This window comes from Serinus canaria, chromosome 10 (genome assembly GCF_022539315.1).
Source record: "Serinus canaria isolate serCan28SL12 chromosome 10, serCan2020, whole genome shotgun sequence".
Classification (NCBI taxonomy): Eukaryota; Metazoa; Chordata; class Aves; order Passeriformes; family Fringillidae; genus Serinus; species Serinus canaria.
Window position 1 is genome coordinate 9,963,436 of NC_066324.1, and position 23,451 is coordinate 9,986,886.

Genomic DNA, 23,451 nt, shown 5'->3' on the forward strand with positions numbered 1-23,451 from the left:
GTTTCATTTTATATTAATATCATTATAGTCTTATAAAAGATATAAATTAAAGCTTGCCTATTTTACAGGAAATAATTGAAGTGCTTAGTCAGGAATTGGAAGGGCACACTAAGACCTCCCTAAACCAGAGATCAATAGCCGTGGCTTAAAATAAATATAAATAAATAAAGCTGAAAAATGTCCGTTGAAAGCAACAGAAAATAATGAGGCAGGAGGGGAGGTTAGCATGCCTAAAAATGCCTGCATTTTTAAGTGTATTGCTTGGCCTAATAAAAGATATTGCCTCATTCTAATGCTTTGCTTCTCTTGAGATACTTAAAGCATTAATCTATACCTGTAGGGAAAAGCAGTTCAAATTAAACATGAGCCATTAATGAAAACTGCATTCTGTGACCCAGTAACCTAATTACCATTCACATTGATTGGGAGAGTCCCAGGGCTTGGGGCTGATGTCCTACTCAGGGTCCTGTTCCCCCCTGCCCGAGTTGCTGCCCCTCCTTTCCCCACCCTGTGCCTCAGTGGGGTCTCAAGGCATTGCTCTCACCTTGTTTCAGCCAGACTGAGGCAGGAATCACAGAAAGAGACATTGTGTGGGGGTGAGCAGGCAGGGCTGCTGCTGCAGGCGGTGCTGAATTTTGCACACCAAGGGTTAAGGAAGATCTCTGCTGCCGTGCTGGGTGTGAGGAGCTGCAGGTAGTCAAGGGCATGGGGACAAAGATTTATATGGGTGAGAAACCCAGTAAAGCCAGACTTTGCACATCATAAAGCAGCTGCCTCTGGCCCCTGGGAAGCCCTGGACTTTATTTCTCTGCACTCCTGCACATTTTGTGTGCCAGTCACTGCATTGCAGGCTCAGGGCAGAATCTGCCCCAGCACACAGCACAGCCACTGGTGCAGCTGGCATCAGAGCTGGACATGCCCTGGCTGGGACAGAACAAATTCCTGGGCACTTTCTGGGGTAAATAGGCTTGTTGGGAGCCCCTGTGCTGAGGGCTCATCCCAGGAGAGCCACGGGAAAAGCACGAGTGTGCTGTGGGTCATGGCACAGCCCTGCTCCCCCAGGGCTGTCACATCGCCCAGCCTTCTGCAAACCCAGGGGGAGATGAAATATTTATGAGCCTGCTTTGGGTGGGAGCAGCTGTTTCATCCAATACTGGCACAATTTGTCAGTAGGAGACATAAAATATAATGCCAGACCAGGTGCTTAAAATTTATGCGTACAAAATCATGCTTTTAAATGTATAAAATGCTAAGGAGGTCTATTTGAATATATATATTTTTTTCCTGGTGACTGTGGATTTGAACAGCCTTTAAATAATTTGTGCCAGGCACAGTAGCATCCTTGAGCCCCCATTAAATTTCACTGGCCGAGACTCCTAATCAAGCAGTGCCCATGGCTGTAGCTGCCTGACCAAAAGGCTGCACAAGTGTTGGTAGCAGCAAATCTTCTCTGTGTTGCAGCTTAGTCACACAGTCCTGGGGCAGGGGAAGGCACATCCTCTAATCCATGATGGATTATTGGGGTGGGATTCAGTTGGCAGCTCTCCTACTCCAGTTTTTATGGGGTTTTTTTGCTGATTTTGGGAACTTTGCCAGAGGGCAAGCACAGACCTCAGGAGAAGAAACATGATGAACTCTTGTAGTTGGTTTTGGGTGTTTAGGTTTTCATTGCCCCTTGAGACCACACTTACCAAGTTTTCATTTATTGAACACATGTTTATTAGGAATTTGACATTCATTAAGTGCTCCCTTTTTTTGTACTGGTTTGATGGCTCAAAGTCAACTTAGACCTTGGAGGAGGAGCATGATTTTGTGATACCAAATTCAGTTATTTGTGTTTGGGGCAGAGCAGTTGGTTACTAGAGAGAGATCTGCTTTCTCCTGTGGCTGTGCCACGCTGTCAGACAGCCTCGAGCTCTGGGTGGCTCCAGAACCTCCAGCTCTGCTCCTGTGCCAGGGTGTTGCAGTGCTGCAGAGCTGGGGCTGGCACTGCCCCTCTCAGAGCAGCAATCACTTTCTAAATGCAAATGTGTTCAGTGCAAGGGTTGTGAACTAGAGACATGACTGATATCGTTTATGCAATGAGGTCATTATCGGGTTAGTATTGAAGATTAGCATCGCTCAATCCTATGCAATTTTTTATTATGGAAATGTGCAAAAATGTCCTTTACTTCCCTGCTCACATAATTTTTCACAGCAGTCTCCTGTGTGCTTTACAAAGATAGCTGCAAAATAAAATTTGATAGATCACTTCCAATTCTTTTTGTCTGTTCATATTTCGTATCGTCCATGAAGAACCCTCATAAATTTTTCATACATGAGATGAAGAGATTTATCATAAAAGAGAAAGATTTATTACAAAAGACAGACTCAAAACAGCCTTACACTATCCACAAGAAATACAAATGTAGAACTTAGTGTTGATATAATATTTTAGAAGTAATCAGCTGGTTATAGCTGCTCTGTCACAGCGGGAGAGATGCTTTGTGTAAAGTTAGAGTTAAATCACTAAAGGCACGAATGTAATGTGGTTGTTCTTAACGATCTGTGGAGTGCTGGAGAGGCAATGGAGTCATTTGTGCATGCAGTGACTGCAGTGCCATCAGCTGGAAGTGCTGCCATCCCAGGGCACAGGCCTTGCATGTGCAGTGTCTGCTCTGGGGCAGGACAGCTGGTCCTCATCCACCAGCCCTGCCACACACCACAGGGTGCACCCACAGCATCACTCACCTTCCAGAATGTGCTCATCCCAGGGTTTAACCATGATATGTGTGTGTGTGTGTTGGAAATTGCCATTTGTGTGTGTTACACGTGTAAATCCAGATTTCTTTTAGACCAAATGGAGAAAATTTGTTTAATCGGTCTCTACAGTCCAAATTTTACTGAGAGAGTGTGCTAAATACCTGCTGTAAATCTAAAGTTAGAAGGCAAGATTGCTAGGTGAATAATGTTTGTTTCTATTCTTCAGCTGTAAATTTGGATGGTTTTTTCATGCTTTTATTTACAGTTTTTTCATAGGTGTTCTAAATTATCCAAGGGTATAATGGTAATCCTTGTGTCACAAACTGTGCAATAAATACACCTGTTTTTATTTTTACTTCTAAAATGTCTTGCCTTTCTAGCATTTCAAGTTTCTCAAAACACAGGCAAGAAAGACCAAGCAGTTTTAGCTGAAAGATAAAGTTACCAATTCCTATAGTGGATACATCATAATTTTAAAAACAAATTATGTATTGTACCTTTTACCTTTTTTTCCATCTTTGAAATCCCCTTAAAATTTTAAACACTGTTTAAAGTGTTTGAAGCCCTGCAACCCTGAGTGGCTGTGAAAATACTTGTATTTCAAAAATGCCAGGCTGGCTTTGGAGCAGATGTCCTACAGCAACTCACAGATGTTGGGATTCTTACCTTCCATCTTTATCTTTCCTTTCCCTCACCTCTCCCAGTTTGATATATCCCTCTTACAGGAAGTATTCAAGCCTTTATCTGAAGTCTTCTACCTTTATTTTTGAAAGTAATAAGAAAATTAGAGCAGAAAAGCTCTGGTTTTGTAGGACTCCATCATGCATTGAGATCTACCTCCTTCTCCTTTTTCCTATGTCTTGGTAATCCCTTGCTTACCTCCTGCAGATGAACTTATTTGCATTCTTTAATTGAATCCACTCACTCTTAGGAATAGAAGACATTGATACTATTTTTATCCAAACATATGTCTCTAATACTTTTGTCTTTTATACACTGTCAACACCAAGGGAAACAGACAAGGGGGAGGAGACAAACAGACCCAAATCAAACCTGCAGACACCAACAGTTCCTTTTCCTCCATGGGCTTTTACTGTGGTTGGCCAGAGTTATAGAGATGTTCCTCTTCTGCAAACACCCCCGCTTCTTTTGGAAGAATCATCCTTCCAAAGAATTAAATTGTTTTTTCTTGCCAAAAATTCTAAATTAATAAAATTAGTTGTTCACTTTTGGACACCTATACCATATGAAGATAGCAATCTTAATGGTTTAATAGATAAATCATGTTAATAAATATCTTTCATGCTTTTTGTAGTTTGCAGAGAAGTTCCAAGAAGTAAAAGAAGCTGCCAAACTTGCAAGAGACAGATCTCAAGAGAAAATTGAAACCTCAAGCAATCATTCACAGGTTTGTAATTTAGCTTTAATACCTGTGCACATACAGGATAAATAATTTAAAGTTAAATTTTCAAATGGACTGTGCCAGCTTCTGGCAGCCAGCTTAAAGTATATAAAATGGAGATTGCTGAAGGTAATTGTCAGCTGCTGGACATTAGCATTGTCAAAAGAATATTTTTCATCTGTCCACGCTCTTTACTTTCATTTAAATCTAATTGTTTTCAGCAGTCCTTGAGCTGTTACAACTTTTTTAATAACGGGGAAAGCTATACATCCTTTGATTTGTACTGTTAAACACAGTTGGAGTCTCTGGGAAGTCAGACAGTAATGCTTCAGCAGACAGTAAATGAGATTCATCAATATCCTTCTTTGTCATCTGTCCAACCCACTTCTGTGGCATTTGGTTTGCCTGACTTTGTGTCCAGTGTTCCCTGGGCAGCTGTGGTGTGGGAACAGGGGGTTTAGGGTGGTGGAAGGAGCCTGTGTTGTATATCTGCACAGATCCCTCTGCTGGGCAGCTGTGGTGTGGGAGCAGGGGGTTTAGGGATGGTGGAAGGAGGATGTGTTGTATATCTGCACAGATCCCTCTGCTGGGCAGCACCCCTGGTGCCACCAGTGCCCAGCCAGGTCTGGGTTTCCTGCAGACTGTAGAAATGGAGTGTTGTCCCAGGCTCTCTGCAGGGCTGGCTGTGTTTTCATGTGCATTGCTTTAGGTGAGAGTGAGCCCTGCTCAGCAGGTGTTCCTGGCCTGGGCTAATGTCTGGAGGAAAGTCAGACAGATTTTGATCAGAGAGGACTCAGACGAATGATCAGGAAAAGCTGCTGAATGGTTTTAGTCTTGCAGCCACCCCATTTGTGGGGCTCACAAATATTGATCTGAGTGGCTGACTTTGGACACATTTTGTAAAGACTTTGGTCATGATCTTTGTAGTTCACTTTGTTTGTTCTCTGTTGGTGGTCAGCACCCAGCAGTGTGTGAATAGTGTGTCTTTGTAGGAGCAGTACTAGTTTTGTTTGTTTGTACTTTGTGTGTTGTATTGTTTCATTATCTTAAAAAAAACAAACAACTTTTGAAAAACACAAGCCTTATGGGGGAAAAACTTTTTTAAAGTTCTGAACACTTTAAACTTCCATTTGTGTATCATTGTAATTTTTTCATTCTTTTTAAACAGACCAGCTTTGCAGCCAAGATGAAAAGGGTATGTGTGTGTTACCACTGCTCTGCCAGGAGAGCCGAGGTCTCAGCCAAGTGGTGTGGGATCAAGATTACAAAGAAATTGGTGTTGTGGTCTTGCAGGAGATGCAGGAGACACCCAGTGTTGGTTTGTGTGTTGTGCTGCAGGAGTCTGGACGTGAAACACCCTCTTCCACCCGAGCTTCAAGTGTGAACGGCACAGACGACGAGAAGGCGTCGCACGGTGGCCCTGCTGAGGCACATCTCAAATCTGAGAATGATAAATTAAAATTTGCTCTAGCCCAAAGGTGAAGTTCCTGTAGAACCTAAATTGGATTGGAAAAGTGTGCTGTAATTATCTGATGGATAATGACATTAACAGAAATTATTCAGATTGTAATTAATTTTAAATGGTGCTGCAGAACGGATGAATGAACAGATTTTAGCAAGTATCTCCTGGTATCCAGTTGAGAAATATTTCCCATTTCATTTATTCCTGATGTAGTTTGTGAGGAATTAAGCCCTCTTTTATTCTGCTGGTGCCAACTATTATAACCACCTTCTTTCAGGAAGTTTTAGAACTACAGAAATAGCATTAAAGCCATAGGGGAGCAATTGCTGCTGATAACATGTGAAGCCAATCTTTCTTTGAGTTTGCTACACTTACTTTGATGAAAATAGATATGGATATTTAAAATTATGAAAGGGAATGAACTCAACCATAAAAAGTTGAAGTGAGAAGTATAATTTCATCAGAGTGCTTGGAAATCTTAGGGGATATTTCTAAATTGTGGACAGAGCCCCTTGAAATCACATTTTTTGCTGTTTGCTTTGATAAATAATTTGGTAATGCTGAGAAGAGTAATTTGCAGCTGTCGTGAAAATCCAGGCATTGCAATATGCAAAGTTACAACATTAAAATAGAGTAATTCTCTATTGGGATTTTGCCTTTCTGCCTCTTGCATGTGAATGTGTATCTGTGAATGGAAGGAAAATCTAACAAGATCAAGCTACTCTTAAAAGAGTCTTTAAAAAACAAAGCATCACTGTAAGCAGCATTATCCAGTGAGCAATTCCAAGGTTGCATATATTATGTCTGAAGTACTACTTCTCTCTTTATTGACATTTCAGTAGCTTAACCTGCTTCAAACAGTAATGTGAGCTCATTCCTCTTGCTGAAGATGCCTCCCAGGCAGGCAGCAAGTAGCACACAGGGAGTTTCAAAGCCTTCCTCCCGTTCACCCTCTAATCTTGTGCTCTGTGCTGCAGCTCAAAGCTTTGGGGAATGAGTAGTTTAATTCTGCAGCATTATGTAACACTTTTATAGTTAAGACTCAGCATTAAAATAAATTCAAATATAGATCATGTCAACCCCCTGAAATCTTCCATTTGGAATTGCTGTGCCATTTGCAGATGTGCAGAGTGGCTGTGCTGCAGGGCTGCAGGTGCCCGGCCCCAGGTGCTGCAGCCACACAGCTCAGGGGGTGTCAGGGACCAGCACTGCCAGGGTGAGTGGGCAGTAGGGTGTGCAAGTGGGCAGCTGGACCCTACAGCCTGCTCTGACAGCTGGGCTTTTGTTCCAGACCCAGGCAGTGCTGCTGGGGTTGGTGGATCCCTTTGTTTTGACAGAGGCGGTCAAATTAAGGCTTTGTTCTCCATAGGAATGTAATGGCTAAAGGCAATTACGCACATCTGAGTGCTCTTCCTCTTATTGCAACAAATTAATGGTGAACACAGCGCAGTGGGGGAGTTTGCAGGCAGGTAAAGAGCAGCAGCTCACAGAACACAAGGTGAAATCACCTCATGGTGTGTCCTGTTTTTCCCAGTTCATCCAACGTGAAGAAGTGGGAGACGGAGATGCAGTCGCTGCGGGAGAGCAATGCGCGGCTGTCCACGGCCCTGCAGGAGTCTGCAGCCAGCATCGAGCACTGGAAGAAGCAATTCTCAGCCTGCAAGGAGGAGAATGACCAGCTGAGGGGCAAGGTAGAGAGCAGACCCACAGGAGAGCTGCCCCTCCAGCCAGCTGCTCCCAGCAGGGCTCTAGCTCAGGGATCTCTGCAGCTCTCTGGCCGTGTGTGTTGGCAGATAGAGCTGGCCATGAAAGGGAGGTGCCCTGTTGGGGCAGTTTTGTGCTCCCCTTGGGATGCCTTTGGCAGCTGCAGGGTGCCTGCAGCTCTGGGCTTTGTGGTTTCTGAGATGCTAACCCTAGGTGTAACCCTCACCCTAACCCTAGGCAGGAAAAGTGGGTGGGGGGGTTCAGGCAGCTGCTTTCCTGTGCACACAGCGGGCAGGGAGGGAGCAGAGGAGCTGCTGCATCACCTGAAGCTCCCCGAGTCAGGATTTGGGAGTCTTGGTGTCAGCAGGGCTTGCTGGCTGGGGTGAGGAACGGACAGTTTCTGAAAGTGGGACTGCATTGCATATCCCTGTCAAAGCTCACTTAAATACTGCCAGATATGGATGAGCAGAAGGAGAGGTTGTGGCCTGGTTCCCACAGGAACCCAGCCTGGGAACCACCCAGGATTAGAAGCAAATCCCAGCAGTGTGCATTGCAATGAGGATGTGAGTTATTTCCTCAGCACTGTGAGCTGGGACCTCCAGTGCCAACACCTGGCACATCTCATCCAGAAACTTGCCAATGGGCATCATCAAAAGCCTTTTCCCCTTCATTACTGAGCACATCTCTCAGCTGTATAAGATGGAGGGTTAGCAGTGGCTACATCAGAGAACAACTCAGAAATCTGTGAAGGTTTAGAGTAGTCATTAGTGCCATCTCTCAGATAATACTGTGCTATCTGCAGCAGCCCCTATGGACACAGGGGTCCTGGGCATGGGGGAATCCTGGTTTCCATGAGCACTGCTTTTGCAGAGATATTTTCACCTTATTCATCCTAAATGCTTTTGGAAAAGCTGGATCCTGGGACATTTGAGGTGGAGATCAGATTGTATCAGTCTGGTGAGGATTTTTTTGTTTAGTGTTTGCTGTTGAAGAGGGAAGAAATTTAATGTCTTTTTGTGTGTCATTAGGCTGAAAGTAGTATTTCTGTGTTGGAGGGGGTTTGGGTTTCTTGTTGGCACTGAAAATCCTTGTGGAGCAACCCCCTTTTTTCTGAGGGCAATATTCACTGTTTATTCATTGGTGTTTTATGGGTGCACAGTGGTAATGCAGAGATCAAACCAGAGCTGTATTAACTGATGTTACATTAACAAATTAATGTTAGTTGTCACATGATTTGGGTTCCTATATCCAATCTCTTGTGGATAGGGGAGAGATGAGGGACTGGAACAGTGTTATGGGGAAATGTCATCATTTGCAGGGTAGTTATTTCCCTTCCTGTACTGTTACAGGGAAAAGTTGTTCTCATCAACACATGGCACATCCCAATAGCTGTACTAGAAAAGAGGAGATTATTAAAACACCACTGCTCTTCTCTTACTGCCTCTTCAAAGTCCCCATGCTGGTGACCAGACTGCAGCAATGCTGTCTGTATAATGTGCTGTCTCTCTCTGCACAGAGAGGTTTTCTGAGGTTTTCCCCAAGTAGGTTTCTTGCTCAGTGCTCACATTGCACCACTGCAGTGCCCTGGGAAGTTCCTTCTCCTTTATTAATTGGGTCAGAATTTTTTGCATATTGCTCTACCTTCAAATGAGGGAAGTTATAATCCCAAAGCAACATGGAGCTGAGAATTAAAGTACATACTTTAATGAGCTGGTCCACTGGCCTGTGGGAACTGCATCTCCTGGGAGCTGAGTCCAGAGCTGGCAGCAGGAGCTTTAGAGGGAGCAAAGCACATCCCTGGGCGAGAGAACAAAGCTGCAGATGTCGCTCTGAACTGGTTCTCCCCCCAAAGTTTTGATGTTGTGTCCCTCATACAGCAGCTAGAATAATAAGCAACCCCCAAGAGATTTCTTCTCCTAATGTGTTAAGAAAACCCATTCCTTGTAGCCTTGTGTTGGCCTCAGAGGAGTGAAGTGCAGATTTTATCCCCAGTTCCACTGATTTTAGCAGCTCAGTGCTTTGTGCATTCCTGAGTACTTACAAGAGAGACTGTAAGAGAGAATAAATACAGACCCAGGGTTTCCTAGTGGATGTGTAAATTGACTCTTTTGAAGGAAAGAAGTGATAATTTGGTTGCAGTGAATCAAATGCTGGGATTTAGGAAACAGATCCCATGTCCATTTCATCAGCTGTGTTCTGCCCCAGATTTTCAGAAATTTGAAAAATTTCACCTAATGTCTGACATTTCTTAAAGATTGAAGAACTAGAGGAACAGTGCAATGAAATAAATAAAGAGAAGGAAAGAAATGCACAGTTGAGTAGACGTCTCCAGGAACTGGAAACAGAGCTTCAGGACAAAGAGCTGGTGAGTGCCCTGAACACAGAAAAGGCATTTTCATGTTTGAGTGGGACTGCCTGCTCCTCTCCTTGGGTGTAGATTTATGGAGTGGCTCACCTGCCACCAGCAGCAGCCTGATGTCTTGGGGTGTTGCCTGTTTCTAGGTTTTCCATGGACAGTCCCTTGTTTGGTAGTGTTTCTCCATCCAAGTTCCATGATGTGTTATGTCCTCTGGCTGCACACTGTAATTTGGCAGGGGTTAGAAAATGATGCTTTTGTGTACACAACACTTGTCCTTAGAAGAGCCAGTGGTGAAACTTCATGCCCAGGGCCAGACAGGTGTGTGAGAACAAATTCATTTGACTCTCCCTGTGCCAAAAATTCCTGTAGGCATCAGGATTGCCATTAAAAAGACATCATTTAGAAAATAATTTGGCATTTGTGTAACAAGTCCTTTTTCTTTTCTGGATGGCTCATAGTTTGCAGCTTTGCAGGTTTATGGTCTCACCCTGATCTCAGGACTAATGCCAAGAATGAGAAATTCAGATTCATGTAGAGTACCCCAGTTTGTCATTTTTGATATTAGAGGGTGTTAATTTTCCTAAGGAGGATGATGGTTTGGAACCCCAGAAGAGTGGGGAAAATACTGAGAAGCTCTTTTTTTTTCCATTGTCACACTGACCAAATGCTCTGTGCTGGCTGAAGAGGAGAAGCAGTGCAGTAAAGTTTGCCATGTGCCATTACAGCATCTCTGTAATTTCTGGTGCTCTTAAAAGCTCTGCTCTTAAGGGTTTTGTGGTGCTGAAAGGAAATAGTTTAGGGAGATGGATACACTGTCATAAATACAGTGTTTTTCAGCTCTGTATTTCAAAGGAAATGGTAATGCTGTCTTCCCAACCTTCCTGTGGCAGTAGCATGTAGAACAGCCCTTATTCTCTCCTTGAGTTCTCCTCAAGGTTCACATTTTTACTGTACCAAATGACCAGAAAATTGATCAACTTGTGCATTTTATGAGCCTGTCTTCCATTTACACTGAGAATACACTAACTTGTTTAAAAATTCATGCTTACATTAGCATGTTCTCAGTTAGCTCTGAACTACCCATAAGTAATCTTTCATGGTCTGGAATCCAAACCCCCATGAGGTGTGCTGATGGCATTGCCATGCAAGAGAAGCTGCTGACACCCTCCTCGTGCTTGTCCACCAAGTGGTTCCTCCCCCAAATCCACATCTCTCTGATTTTGGGCAAGGTTCCTGTGTGGAGCAGTGGCAAATGCTTTGCACAAGTCCAGGTAGTCCAGGGGAGCACCCCTGCTGCATTCTCTGGAGATCATCACCTGCATGGGCAGTTTCTGGAGGAGGATCTTGCACTTTTTTTCAAGTCAAGTTGTCCTAATTTCCAACAGAGACGTGAATTCCTTCTGTTGCTCTTTCCATTAATTCCCTTCATGAAATTTGCTCAGTTTGGGTAGTGAGCCAGAACCAAATACAGATTTTGGGGGAGGGGGAAGGTGGTGGATCTCAGAGCTGTGCCATGGAGAAAAGCCCATTACACCTGTGTTCTGTAATGATGTCTCTATATGTGCAGCTGGTAAAGCCACTGGCCGTTTTTTTTACTGTCACATGTCACTGAAGTTGTCTCATTTGCTCTTTGCTACCATCTATAAATTGCTTGTAGCATTACAGCCATTCAGATTTCTCTGATACTTAATAAATCTTTTGCCTAGTTACATGGTTTAGGTTAAGATTTTATTAATAGAATTCATGGAACTCATGCAAGAGATGGGATTACATTGCCTGTTTTAGAAATGCAAAGTAAAAAAAATTTAGTGAAAAATGTATTTTTGTAGAAAATCAGCAATTTTGGAACGCAGGCAGGTTATTTTGATTATTTTCCATCCAAATACTGTGAAGAATACAATAAAATATGCAAAGCCATTTCATCTTTTCAGATTTTCATTATGTTTTAAATTGAAGCTTGCACTAATATTTTTTCTTTTATGTTTTCAAAGGAACTGGAAGAGCTCCGAAAGCAGGGTGAAATTATACCAGAGCTAATGTCAGAATGTGAATCTGTATCTGAACAATTACAGGTACAGTTAGCAGTGAAATTACTTTCAAAATAGTTGGTACCTTTCCTTGACTTTTTTTTTTCCTTGCAGCTGTATGCATTACTCTATTCAGACTTCAGTGTTTCAAGGCAAGAGAGGTCCAGTTTGTAAAAACAAAAAATGCTAATTACATGCAAAATACACAGTGCCATTCCCAGCACAGGAGTGGTGAAGTAGCTCCACTGCAGAAATTGGTTTGCCTGGCATCATGTAGCATCCATCTCCTGCAATTCCAGGCTGTGTCCCATGTTTCTGCTGTTCTGGGCTTGTGGAGCTGCAGCACTGCCACGTGTGCTGAGCAGCTCCCCAAGAGCTGGGGGTAATTGCTGCAGTGCAGCAGGGCAGGCTTGGGGAAGGAAGCGGGTGAGCAAAGCTGCTCAGCACCAGGGTGAAGGTTCACCTGGGGATGTGTCCCTGTGCTGTGGCATCCCTTTCCAGCAGTGCTGGCAGGAGCCCTGCCCCAGGCAGCAGCTGGACTTGGGGCATTGCCTCCTCCAGTCGGGTCTTGTGGAAATGCAATAATGCAATATATGAAAAGAGAGCAAAAATGTGCAGTCTCATCGATGAGGTAAAATCCAATCAATAAATAAGCCATCAGGCAAAGTAGGATTAAAAAAAAAACCACCAATAAATCCCAAAGTGCTGAATGAAGCAACTTTATTCCTCAGACAGTATTTCCTAAGTTTGTTTTTCAAGGTTAAACCACCGTAGATAATTCCATATGTAATTGATGGCACAGTGTCTAATTCTGCAACTGTAGCAATGACACAAATTTATGCACAGTTCATGTTTAAATGCAGCTGAATTTGAAGATATCAACCAAATGACAAAGTCTGATGCAAAGCATCTTTTCCAGTTAATCTGTGTCCTTTCCTGCATGGGCTTTTAATCTGACACGCTCATGTCAGTTGCTCTCAGAGGTGCTTGTGTTAATCAGTTTGCAGAAGTTGGAGCAAACTCTCACAGCCCAGCTGCCATTTGTTGCTTTAATTTATCAAATGCTGTTCATCCTTCTTCTCTATGATTCATCTTATTGTCTCTTTTGTCTTTAAGGCTGCTGAGAAGAAGAACAAAGATCTTGAAGAGAAAGTCAGAACGCTAAGGACAGAAGTCGAAGAGAACAAACACAGGCAGACCAACCTTAAAACTGAATTAAAGAATTTTTTAGATGTACTAGACGGGAAGATAGATGAATTACATGATTTCCGACAAGGACTGTCTAAACTTGGGGTTGACAATTAGATGGCAATAGATCTTTTTTGTAATCTAGGGTCTGGATGTTTGATGTTTTGTTGATCCCAAACGTGTGTTTTACAAAATATAACTAGAATGTTCCACTTGTTTGCATTGGTTTTGTACATAGAGGCTGAAAATTTGCTGTGGGGTTTTTTTGGTGGGTTTCTTTTTTTTTGTTTGTTTATTTACCAAACCAATCATGCTGCTCACTGAATTCTGTTGAGATTAGAAACTTTCTATATTGCTGCTGTGGCTTTGTGGGGTTGGGAACAGGTAGAGGGTTCTGTCTCAGGAATCTGGAACTAGATCTACCTTAAAATGAATATGCAGTTAGTTGTTGCAGGGAAATTTATATCTTTCTTAAGGGCTGTTGCAACCATAGAAACAGAAAATAAGTCTTTTTCTTGTCTGGGCTATCAGCACTCTTAGCAGAATTGACTTTATTCCAGGGTGGAGCAGAGAGATTAGCTGGAGCCCCTGCAGTTTGTAAAATGTGCCTGTGATGAGCTGCAGTCAGGAGAATCACTTCTCACAGATACCAGGATCTTTAGGGACCATGTCAATCAGGCCCAATTCAGCCAAAAAAAAATGCAGTGGATTTCAGATAACCTCTGATGGAGGTTTCGTGTGCTTGCCTGGACCCATACAGCACAAAGTCAACAAGGCAGAAATGAGTTTCAGCTCTTGAAGTCATGTGTCTCACCAGTCAGTGAGAACAGCTTCTCTTGCTTAGCAGCATCACCTCTCTCTGGCCTTCAGCTTTGAACCCATGTAGTTCCATCTCTGAAAAATGCCCACCTGAGTCTGGGGACCAGATATTTATTTTTAAAAGTGTTATGTTGCTGGTTTGCACAGGACTCATGCCCCTCTGCGTGCAACTTGATTGTTGTTGATCTGCAGCAGTGAGGAAGGAGACGTGGCTCTGAAAAGCATCATCAGGTTACTGGAAGGTGTTGCTCAGAAGCAAATTTCTGCCCAAGAGACTGCCAGGGCAATGGCCACAGGAAATCCAAGTTCTTTCCTAAGATTTCTGCATTCCCTGGCAGTAGGGTAGGAATTAGTCACCAAGTTAGGTTGTACAAAAAAAAAAAAAAAAAATCCCTTCAACCCCAGAGGCAGAAATGCTCTTTTATTCTTGAACTGATTATTCAGCAGCTCTGAGAGTGTGTTGAGAAATGCAAGCTCATACCCTGGCCTTCAGTGAGAAGGAAGTTCAGTTCATCACAGAGGGGTGTAAAAAGGGTGAGAGAGGAGAATCCAGCCCAAGGGCAATCCCTTGCCCTTTCCCCAAGGGCTTCCTTCAGCTCCTTTCTCTTCTTCCTCCATAACCTGTTTTGAGAGTGTTTAACTAATTAATTAATTCATTCATTCAGGAAAGTACTTCTGTGTACATGACATTGTAATTTGCTTGTTTCAGAAGACAGTTTGGCTAAGCACTGTTTTAGTGCTTGCCAGCAGGGACTGCTACAAAATGGCCATGCTTTTCTTGGAATTTCAGTGCAAAAAAAGGAATTTCCTTTTTTTGGCACATCTTGATTATTAAAGTGACCTTTAAAAGAAAGGTGGGCTGTAGATGAAACATGCATGGAATACTTTTTTGCAGATGAATGTATAATCCCCGAGGTGGAGATAGGATCTGCAGTTGTCCCTGGAATTTTCATTTCATCTCTTACTGTTACATTATCTTCATTGCCTGTTTTTTAGAATGGACTTTGAGTGTTTTTGCTTTTACTCCTTTGAAACAATGGATGTAAAGCTAGGACATTTCATAACCATTATGACCATTTACATCTCCTTTTTAAAAAATTGATTTAGGCTGTTGATATTTAAAAATAAAAATAAAAATCAGGTACATAGCATGTAGGCGTGTGAAAATTAGACTTTGCCAGCATGGAAGATTCAACAGTTGCATAATGTGGGGTTAGATCAGACTTCTCAAAATTGAAAATGACGTCAGCAAGTGTGTGGTTGTGCACAAGTAGTCTCCATTTTTAGTCTTTTTATTTGATAGAAAGTCAGATATACACCATAATTTAGCAGGCAGCTCATCCTGCTTCTCCTCTCCTCCCATGCTGCTTTTTGGTCCCTGCATCAGCTGGGAGCCACAGGATAACACAATTAAGAGCTGCAAGCAATACTGGCAGTCAGGGCCCTGTTCCTCCCAGTGGTTCATTGCTTTTGCACCAAGGACCCTGCCCTGTCTTCCTTTTACTGCTGAGGGCTTCTCTGTTTTAACATGAATTGTTTTTAACACGATGCTGGGCAAAAGGATGCAAAAGACTCTGTTAAAAGATTACATTATCTGCTTTAATCCAGATCTTTGTTTTCCACTTTAGTCAGGTCTAGCTCAGATCCAGTTCATTAGGAATGTATGAAGCCACTCTTAAATGGCAAGAGAAGTGTTTCCATGGGATTGCATCGATTAAACAGATGGAGCTTGATGGTGGCACATTAAGCCAGTGCATAGCTGTGTCACAGGCTGTTATTTCTGGGGGCTTAGTGCCCACCAGAGGAGCAATGGAGTGTCCTTAAAGAAATCCCTGCCCTGTCTCTTCTGTCTTGCCCCAGATGTTTGTATCACATATCTGCTATTGCTCTGATGTTGAGTCCTTAGGGATGCCTGTGCACAGCTTTATGCTGTGGGAGATTCTGTCCTTCAAGCCTCCAAGGGCTTGTTATAATTGCCTTCTTTCTTTTTCATTCCCAACAGCAGTAAGTTGAGAGCTTCTGTGTATAGTCACCTGAACTCCCCAAAACTCCATCTCTTATAAGCTTTCCATCTCTTTCCTTGTAGTTTTCCTCTTCAAGAGAAAGAAAAGAATGGCAGTGCCTGCTCCCAGGAGTGTTTGGGCACCAGCTGCAGCAGCCCTCTCTGGCCTGTCCCTGTCCCTGCCCCTGTGCCCACCCAGGGGACCGATGGTGTCACACACGGCGTTTTCCTTGGTGCTGTCTGGTGGCCCAGCACTAGCCCCTGTGCCAAACTCAGAGCCTCACACTGCTCCTCTGAGACTCATCCCAGCACTGAAATGCCTCCTTTGTCCTGATGGGAGCAGCAGGGCAGCCAAACTGCACACACCATCCTGTGCATGCACTGACCCTCCTGTTGTGCACAGCTGGAATTTCGCCTGTCTCTGTGGGCACCCTGAGTTCAGCTGGCCGACACCTGCTTAGGGATGGCCCCAAACACTGCTAGGGCCAAGAAATACTTATCCCTGTCCAAGAGAGGATCTGCAGAGCTTGGTTTTACTTGTTACACAGTGCTGGGTTAATCCTGGTCTCCCTGTGCCTGTCAGCAATGCCTTGGTCAGCGCTCCACTCCCTCCCAGCCTGAGCACATTTACAATTTACAGGGGGCTGTACCTCACCTTGGGTGACCACAAGTTCCCTTTCTGGACACAGGTTTCTCTCTCTGAGTGGTTTTTATGGCAGGATCTCTCCTACCTCACTTCCATGGTCTTTCCTTAACCAAGGACACGTGCTTGGCACTTCCCAGGTGGGTTTCTGTCAGCTGCACCCCCACGGGTCCTGCCACGCTCCCATCCTGCCTGCCTGGCATCTCAGCCTGGGAGCTCCAGCAAGAAAAATCTGGGCTGGCCTCCTGTGACACCAGGACAGAGTGTGGCTTGCTGACCTCTGGGTGAGATGCCTCTTTGAGGTGTTCTTAGAGCTGCTGAATAATGCTAGGCTTTGAGGGGTTTTGACAAAAGGAGAAACAGGTGTACCTTGTATCACATAAAAGCAAAAGTGACATAAAAATGGATAGAGTTATTTTCAAGGGGAAAGAATATTCCATTAGATATATTATGTCACTTTTTGGAAAATGCCTTAGTCTCATATTAGGAATAAATTATTTCAAAGTGAAAAAATGGAAATTTGTTGCACAGCTCAGAATAAAGAAGGTTAACCTTTTTGGGTTTTTATTACTTGGCTGAGTCTTTCTTTGCCAATTCTGACTCAACTTCACAAGTAGTTCTGTTTGGCCTAGAAGTGCATTTTCAGCAAATGCAGTACTTTGCAGTGTTCTGTCTACACCTAATTGGTGTCTCCTTCACTAAGTGAGCTCACTGGAAGAAAACTGTCTTTTCTTCAAGAAACTCAACACCACCCTGTGCTTTTCTGTATCCGAGCATTCAAAAGATGTACTTTCTAAAAACAGCTTTACACTGGGTTCATCTGTGGCCAGAAAACAAATGTTATTTAGACAATATCTTTTTTTCTGGACAAACACCTGATTTGGCTTTTATGTGAGTGATTTAGGGAGAACAATTTTTTAAAGCTGCTGATTGAATTAAGGTGAGCAGGAAGGGTTTCTGCTGGCCTGCCTGCTGTCCCTGCCACTGCCAGTGTCTTACAAGGGCACCAGCCAAAGCACTTGTGGTGCTCAGGCAGGGGCTCTCCTGCCCTGGCCAGTGACTGCTCCATGGCTTGTTGGGCTCAGGGAGCACTGGCAGCAGGGCACAAATTGTCCAGAGACTTCTGCTCTCTTCTCTGTGCTGTTTATTTTTCCCCCAAGTGTTCGTTTCTTTTTCTTCTTAATTTTTTGCCACCTTTGGCTGCATCATAAGTGACAGAAGGAAAATTCCCTGTTACTGTCAGCACCTTGTAGTGGTGGGAGTTTCTCAGCTCTTCCTTAGGCTCTTCCAAAGAGTTATCTTGGCAAAACTCTTGAAAGCATCAGTGGTTTGTAAGGAATGTAGTGCTGTCTTCCTGAGCCTATGGATGAACAAAGATAAAAGCCCTCTCAGGGGTCGCTCAGCTCAATGTGTGCTCAGTGCTAAATCTGGAGGGAAGCAGTGTAAGGGGAGGCAGCAGCAGCAGCCAATTTTTTGGCAATTGTTTCAGCAGAGATTTCAGTGACAGATGTGCTCTGCCCACGAGCTCTGGATGGCCACAGTGATCCACCACCCCCCTGCCTTTGTCCAGGCAGTTCCAGGCTTCTGTAAATATCAGAATTCCTCAGCATATCACACGGGGGGTGTCAGGGTGCAAGGGCAGCACAGAGCTGGAGAGCTGTGCAGCCACTGCTCTGGGTATGGTCAGGCACTTCCAGCCAGAAATAGGAAAAGCTGTTCCTGTCCCACAGGGCCTCAGCAGCAGAAGGAACCTTGCAGAAGGGCAGGTCCAGCTTTTGGGAGCTGAGGGGCAGCAGGGAGTCCCAGGCTGGCCCTGCAGGGTCTGGTTGTGGGCACGATTTAGCAATGGTAAGACAGAAAGCTGCCCTAAGGTCATTTTTCTTTCCATGGCTGTGCTCAACAAGCACCTGTGGGTCAGGCAAAGCAATCCAGAGTCACAGGGTGAATCCAAACCCCTGCAGGCAGAGAGCCCCAGCTGGCCCACCCAGCCTGGCCAGGGATGCTGTGAAGGCTCACTGTTGGAATGTAAACCTGACAGGAAGTTTGCACATCTTAAATGCCATTCTCTGCAGCAAATGATGAGTGAAATAGAGTCAGGAGGTGAATGATAAATGTGATGAAGGTGCTTCCCAAAGGAGGACTCTCCTGCAGGCTGTGGGCAGAGCTGGTCCTGGCCAGGAGGGCTTTGCCTGCATCCCTGGGGGATGTTGGATGTCCAGCCTTTGATTTTCTACTGTGTTTTATGTTAGCTCTTCTACTTTTTTTTTCTTTTTTCTTTTTTTTTTTTAAGCAAGTAGCCTGAACATACAATCTTCAGATGAAGGTGCCTATACTTCCAAAAATTTATTATGCACATTTTGAAAGTTAGTTAATTTAGTTACCTAATAAAGGTACATACCTAATAATAATGGTACATACAAGAAAGGCACTTGAGAAAAATCTGTCTGCTATGGTATTTTTGTTTGGGTTGGGTTTGTTTGTTTTTTTAACACTGGTCAGCAATAATTATTTTAGCCATATACTAGCTAAAAAGACTGATAAGTAAGATTTGTGAACTAAGCTTCTAAGTTTGCAGGATTTTGATTAACCTGGGAATGTGATGAGGAAGCTATGCTCAGTAAAAGAGTATTTTGCAGCACTTAGATGTTTTTATTTAATTGCCTAATAGTGATCATGAACATAATATTCTATAAGTCTCATCATGAATGACAAACAAAGCACATCGTTTTTAACATGAATATATCCCTTGTAGTTGAAAGTTCTGAGAGTGTACTAGTGTGGTCTGCTATACCAAAATATTTAGATTATTATGAGGTTTTAGTACTAAAGATAAACATACACCCTGTTTTTACTGTTTCAAGTAAAGTTTAGTGAATGAAAATTTGTTGATATACAACTGTGGGAAAACACTGCAGTGCTCTAAATGTATATTTTTATTTGGGTTTATTATATTTAGTATATGTTTCAATGAAAACTGAAGTGTTTACTACAGTTGGATCATTGTAAAAACATCTCTTACCTCATTTTGTCTGCTGTAAAAAAGTACTATCCTCTTTTTTTTCTTTTTTTCAAATTGACCATAGACAGTCAATGTTAATATTTAGACTCCTAGTAGCAGTAAATGCTGGGTTTTATATCTATAAAATGAAAACTTGATTTTTTTCTTTATGAACTTATTATATAACTTTGTGATTTTTATCTGATTTTATTGTAACATAAAGTTGTTTTATGTAAAAATATATAGTTTAAGTAAAATCTCTTGTCTCACTGTCTTCATTGACTTCAGGAAATTAATATCTTTGAGGCTGCTAGTCTGAACTCAATGGAATGCTGTCCTTTTGTGATTTTGGTGCGGTATCAAGACTTGGAAGTTTCCAGATCTCTTTTTCAAGTGGTGGAGCTGTAAAATGTTTGTCTTGCTTCACTTTGTTCCATTAGCCCAGCCAGAGGGGATGCAGGATCAGTGGTACTTACATGACTGGAAAAGTAGAATGTATAAATATTTGGAGATGAAATTATGGATTTATTGAGTGCTGAGAGAGGCCTTTTGTCAGGAAGAGACTTTTTGTTGCCCTGTTTGGGGTGCTGAAAACCCTCCTGTGATTGCTGTAAGTGGTGCAACAGCCCCCGGTGGCAGCTGAAGCTGGTGTTGTCCCTGGAGGGAGCACCTGGGACTCAGGATGAGCTCTGTGTGATGGAAGGAGGCATGTTCTGGCAGCTCATCATGTTTTAGCAACACAGGGCAGGTATGGAGCCCTGGGTGAGGCTGCTCGCCAAGGCTGCAGCCCAGGGGCACGGGGCACACAGCAGCACTGGGCTCAGCACAGGCAGTAGAGACACCCTGCTGCTGAACACTGCTGTGCCCATCCCACAGCACAGGCTTTCTGTCCCTGCACCAGGCCAGAAGCCTTTGGCTCCTCCAAAGGAAATAAGAGGGTTTGAGGGCTGCAAAGTGGCTGTTGTGCCTTTGTTCCCCTGGGCTACAAGGCTGCAAATGTCAGCTTTGGGGTGAGCGAGAAACTCATCTGCCCCTGACCTTTAGTCAGAGCTTTTCTACCAGGAGCCATCAATAGTTCTGACAAGCAGTGCAGCAAATTCTTGCACTCTCTGAATAACCAGGGACTACAAACCAGTAGCTACAAAACCAGCTTATGTGCATCACAGTAAAATGCAAGGATCAGTCTCTAATTCTTAGCAAAACCCACCTCCATTTATCTGTTTGGATTTGCATAATTATGAGTGTTAGTACAACAGAAGTCTCTGTGAGTACCTCCCATCACCTACAATTATCAGAAGCCAGCCCCATTCTGTCCCTAGCAAGCTGGTGGTGCCACAGGGGACATTCCCACTGATCCACGTGGGCACTGGGCTGTGCACAGGCAGTGCCTCTGCTGGGCACAGAGGCACCTCTTTGGTACAGCCACACCTGGCACTTCTGTATCCTATCTGCCTCATTAGGCCCAGGGTACATTTTTAGCATCAGAAAGTCTCTGGTTTGTGTGAAGGGCTGCTCCTTGCCAGCTGTTCATAGTGCAAGTGACCTGGGGTTCCAAAAGAAGCAGCCTGCCCTGGGCTCTGTGGTGAGTGATGCTGCCAGCAGCAATATCTGCTGCTGCTGGCTCTGAACCTTTAATTTTCATGTTTGCCTGGATTCCTGTCAGAAAGCTCAGGAGCCTCCTCAATGGACTGTGTCCTTCCAGAGTCAGACATTAAAAAGTTTTGCCTGACTGTGGGCTGCTGAGCTGTGATGTGCCACCTCAGGAGGTCTGATGGAAACATGAGGTGAACTTTAAATCAAAATGTTCAACCCTAAATGAATGAACTACCCTTTAATATGTAGTCCTTTTGGACACTTTGAATTCCTTGACAGCATTGAAAAAGATAGGCCATCATTTCCTTCCTTTTGGAGGAAAACCCCAGGCATGGCACCGTGGGGAAGCCTGTATAAAGGTAGTACAGGATGAGATCCCTGGGCAGGAGCAGGCTTGCCCTCTCCATAACACATGTAGATGGTGACTAGGTTGAACTTACATAAAATTCAACATTATTCAGTCCCACACACTTTAATTTCCCATGCTTTTCATCTAAAGGCATGTCTGCACCAACAAGGGAAGAAAGGAAGATATGTTAATTATATATTATTAGCTGTCTCCCCACTTCCTAGAAGACTTGAACATTTTTTCAAATTCACTGCATACATTTTCTTTTATTTCTTTTTACTCCTGAAAAGTAGCCAAAATCTTGTATAAAATTTTAATTATTTACAACATTAAATTTCCTTTACATAATCAGCATTGCCAACCAGAGCAGAAGAGCAGCATCAGTGAGACTAATACATAATGGGCTGCTCTCCTGAGAACAACTGAAATGTTAATGTTAGGTACAAAAATGTGTCAGTAGCAGCTGAAAAAGCAAAGACAGGTGATGACAGGAGCCCAGCCTGACCTGCAGTGGTGGTGCAACCCTGCTTCAGCCACCCAACCCACTGGAGCAAAGTCCAACCATCCTTCAAAAACAAAAAAAATGCCCTGCCAGGTGCACTGCCAGGTTTGATTTCAGCCAGCAAGGCTAAAAATGGCCATGCAAGGCTGGTGAGGCAGCTCTGAGAGGGCTGTGCCAGACCCTGCCACACAGTTTCCCACTTTGTCATTAACAATGGCAGCACTGCTCAGGCTGGGCAGATCTGAGAGCTGGTGGATTTTAAAAGCATAGCCAACCTTTGCAAGGCAAACATTGCCATCCTCTAGCAAGAATGCATTGCTAGGAACATGTAACAAATTGCTGCAGCTGAGGGGTGCTCAACTCTGACCTCTGAATTTTTCAAAGACAGATCTTCGTGCTATGGAATTCTCTTCGGGTCTCAAAACTTATCCTGAACACTGAACATATTTCAGTAGCTTCAGAAATGTTAGATCTTCTCAGAAGCACTGTCTGCAATGAAATGATCTCTGGATGGAAAGCTGCATGTTGAAAATCAGAGATTTTTGTGAGTCAACATGAGGCCCAGCTTCTGCTTTTGAGGCTGTATTCCAGTTGTACTGGCACAGCAGCGAGACACATCTTACAAAATCAATCATGCTCTAGCAGAGCTTTGGAGACCTACTGTTCTCCACCACAAAATGGATCTCTTCAAAAATACCAGCCCTCCTGTGCAGCAGTGGTTGTAGCCAGGATCCCAGAGCTAAATCCCATGCAGCTTTCCAGGACCACACTTCCATGTCCATGGCTGGATGCCAGTCAGAGTGAGGGCTTAAAACCCCTGAACAACATTTCTTGACAACAGTTTGCATTTAATTAATCAAGTTTATGAGCAGATACATCTGTTGGCACATGAAGTACGTTGAATTGAGTATTTTTGTTTTCCTTTTGTGTCCTCTCCATTCATTAGTACTGGCAGTCTATGAAAAAGGAATCTTTGGCTGCTGTAATCAAGAGAGATTGAGCTCTTGCTTTTCCCCTGACTTTTCATCATTGAATATGATTTGTGGCATATGCCCTGGATTGTGCTTAATGTATGCTGGCTGGAGGGAATTCAGACATTTGGGGAATTATAAATAATAGCAGCACTGGCAACCTTTTTGCATTATCATGTCACACTGAAATGTATCAGCATTCAAAGCTCTTTACATTTTGTCTTTTGCCACTTATTTCGTTGCTACCATTAGCTGTGGCTTTAATTTTTCTCTGGATGCAGATTTGTACTGCTCATTAGCCTGAAGATGAATGCTGCAAAACAGGATGCTGGGGTTCCCTGAAGAACAGAGACCTTTCCAATCCCGCTCATCTATAGCAGTGTTGGGTGCATTTATAAAGATAATCCCTGGCTCTGAAACCTGAGAAATTGCAGTGATTCACTAATCACTCCCTGATGCTGTGGAGGCCCCATGGTCACTAGCACAGTCATTTCAGTGGGTGGGGAATGGCTTTAGCACAGGGCTGAGAGAGGAATGATGTTTAAAAGCCAGAAGGGAAAGAGCAGCCCTTTTCTCTGCAGCAGATACCTGCTCACACAGGCAAAGAGCTCCTTTTGGCAGAGCAGATGGGATGCACTGCTGGCTCCTCTCCCTGTGTGCCTGCACCCCCCTGCACACCTGGGCACACCT

General features: G+C 43.7%; 1 protein-coding gene across 4 annotated transcripts in view; it reads left to right on the forward strand.

Annotated features, from left to right (window-relative positions):
- Positions 1-13,604, forward strand: part of HOMER2 (homer scaffold protein 2) — a 53,687-nt gene extending 40,083 nt beyond the window's left edge. Inside the window, exons 4-10 of one of the 4 annotated variants that reach the window (XM_030228386.2) lie at positions 4,058-4,150; positions 5,313-5,339; positions 5,438-5,622; positions 7,141-7,297; positions 9,565-9,675; positions 11,661-11,741; positions 12,813-13,604. In XM_030228386.2, coding sequence (XP_030084246.2) covers positions 4,058-4,150; positions 5,313-5,339; positions 5,438-5,622; positions 7,141-7,297; positions 9,565-9,675; positions 11,661-11,741; positions 12,813-13,001 — 843 coding nt within the window. In that variant the 3' untranslated portion in view covers positions 13,002-13,604. The remainder of the gene's footprint in view (positions 1-4,057; positions 4,151-5,312; positions 5,340-5,437; positions 5,623-7,140; positions 7,298-9,564; positions 9,676-11,660; positions 11,742-12,812) is intronic. The other 3 variants (XM_030228387.2, XM_050978712.1, XM_030228388.2) reach the window with 3 other exon arrangements.
- Positions 13,605-23,451: the final 9,847 nt, after the last annotated feature.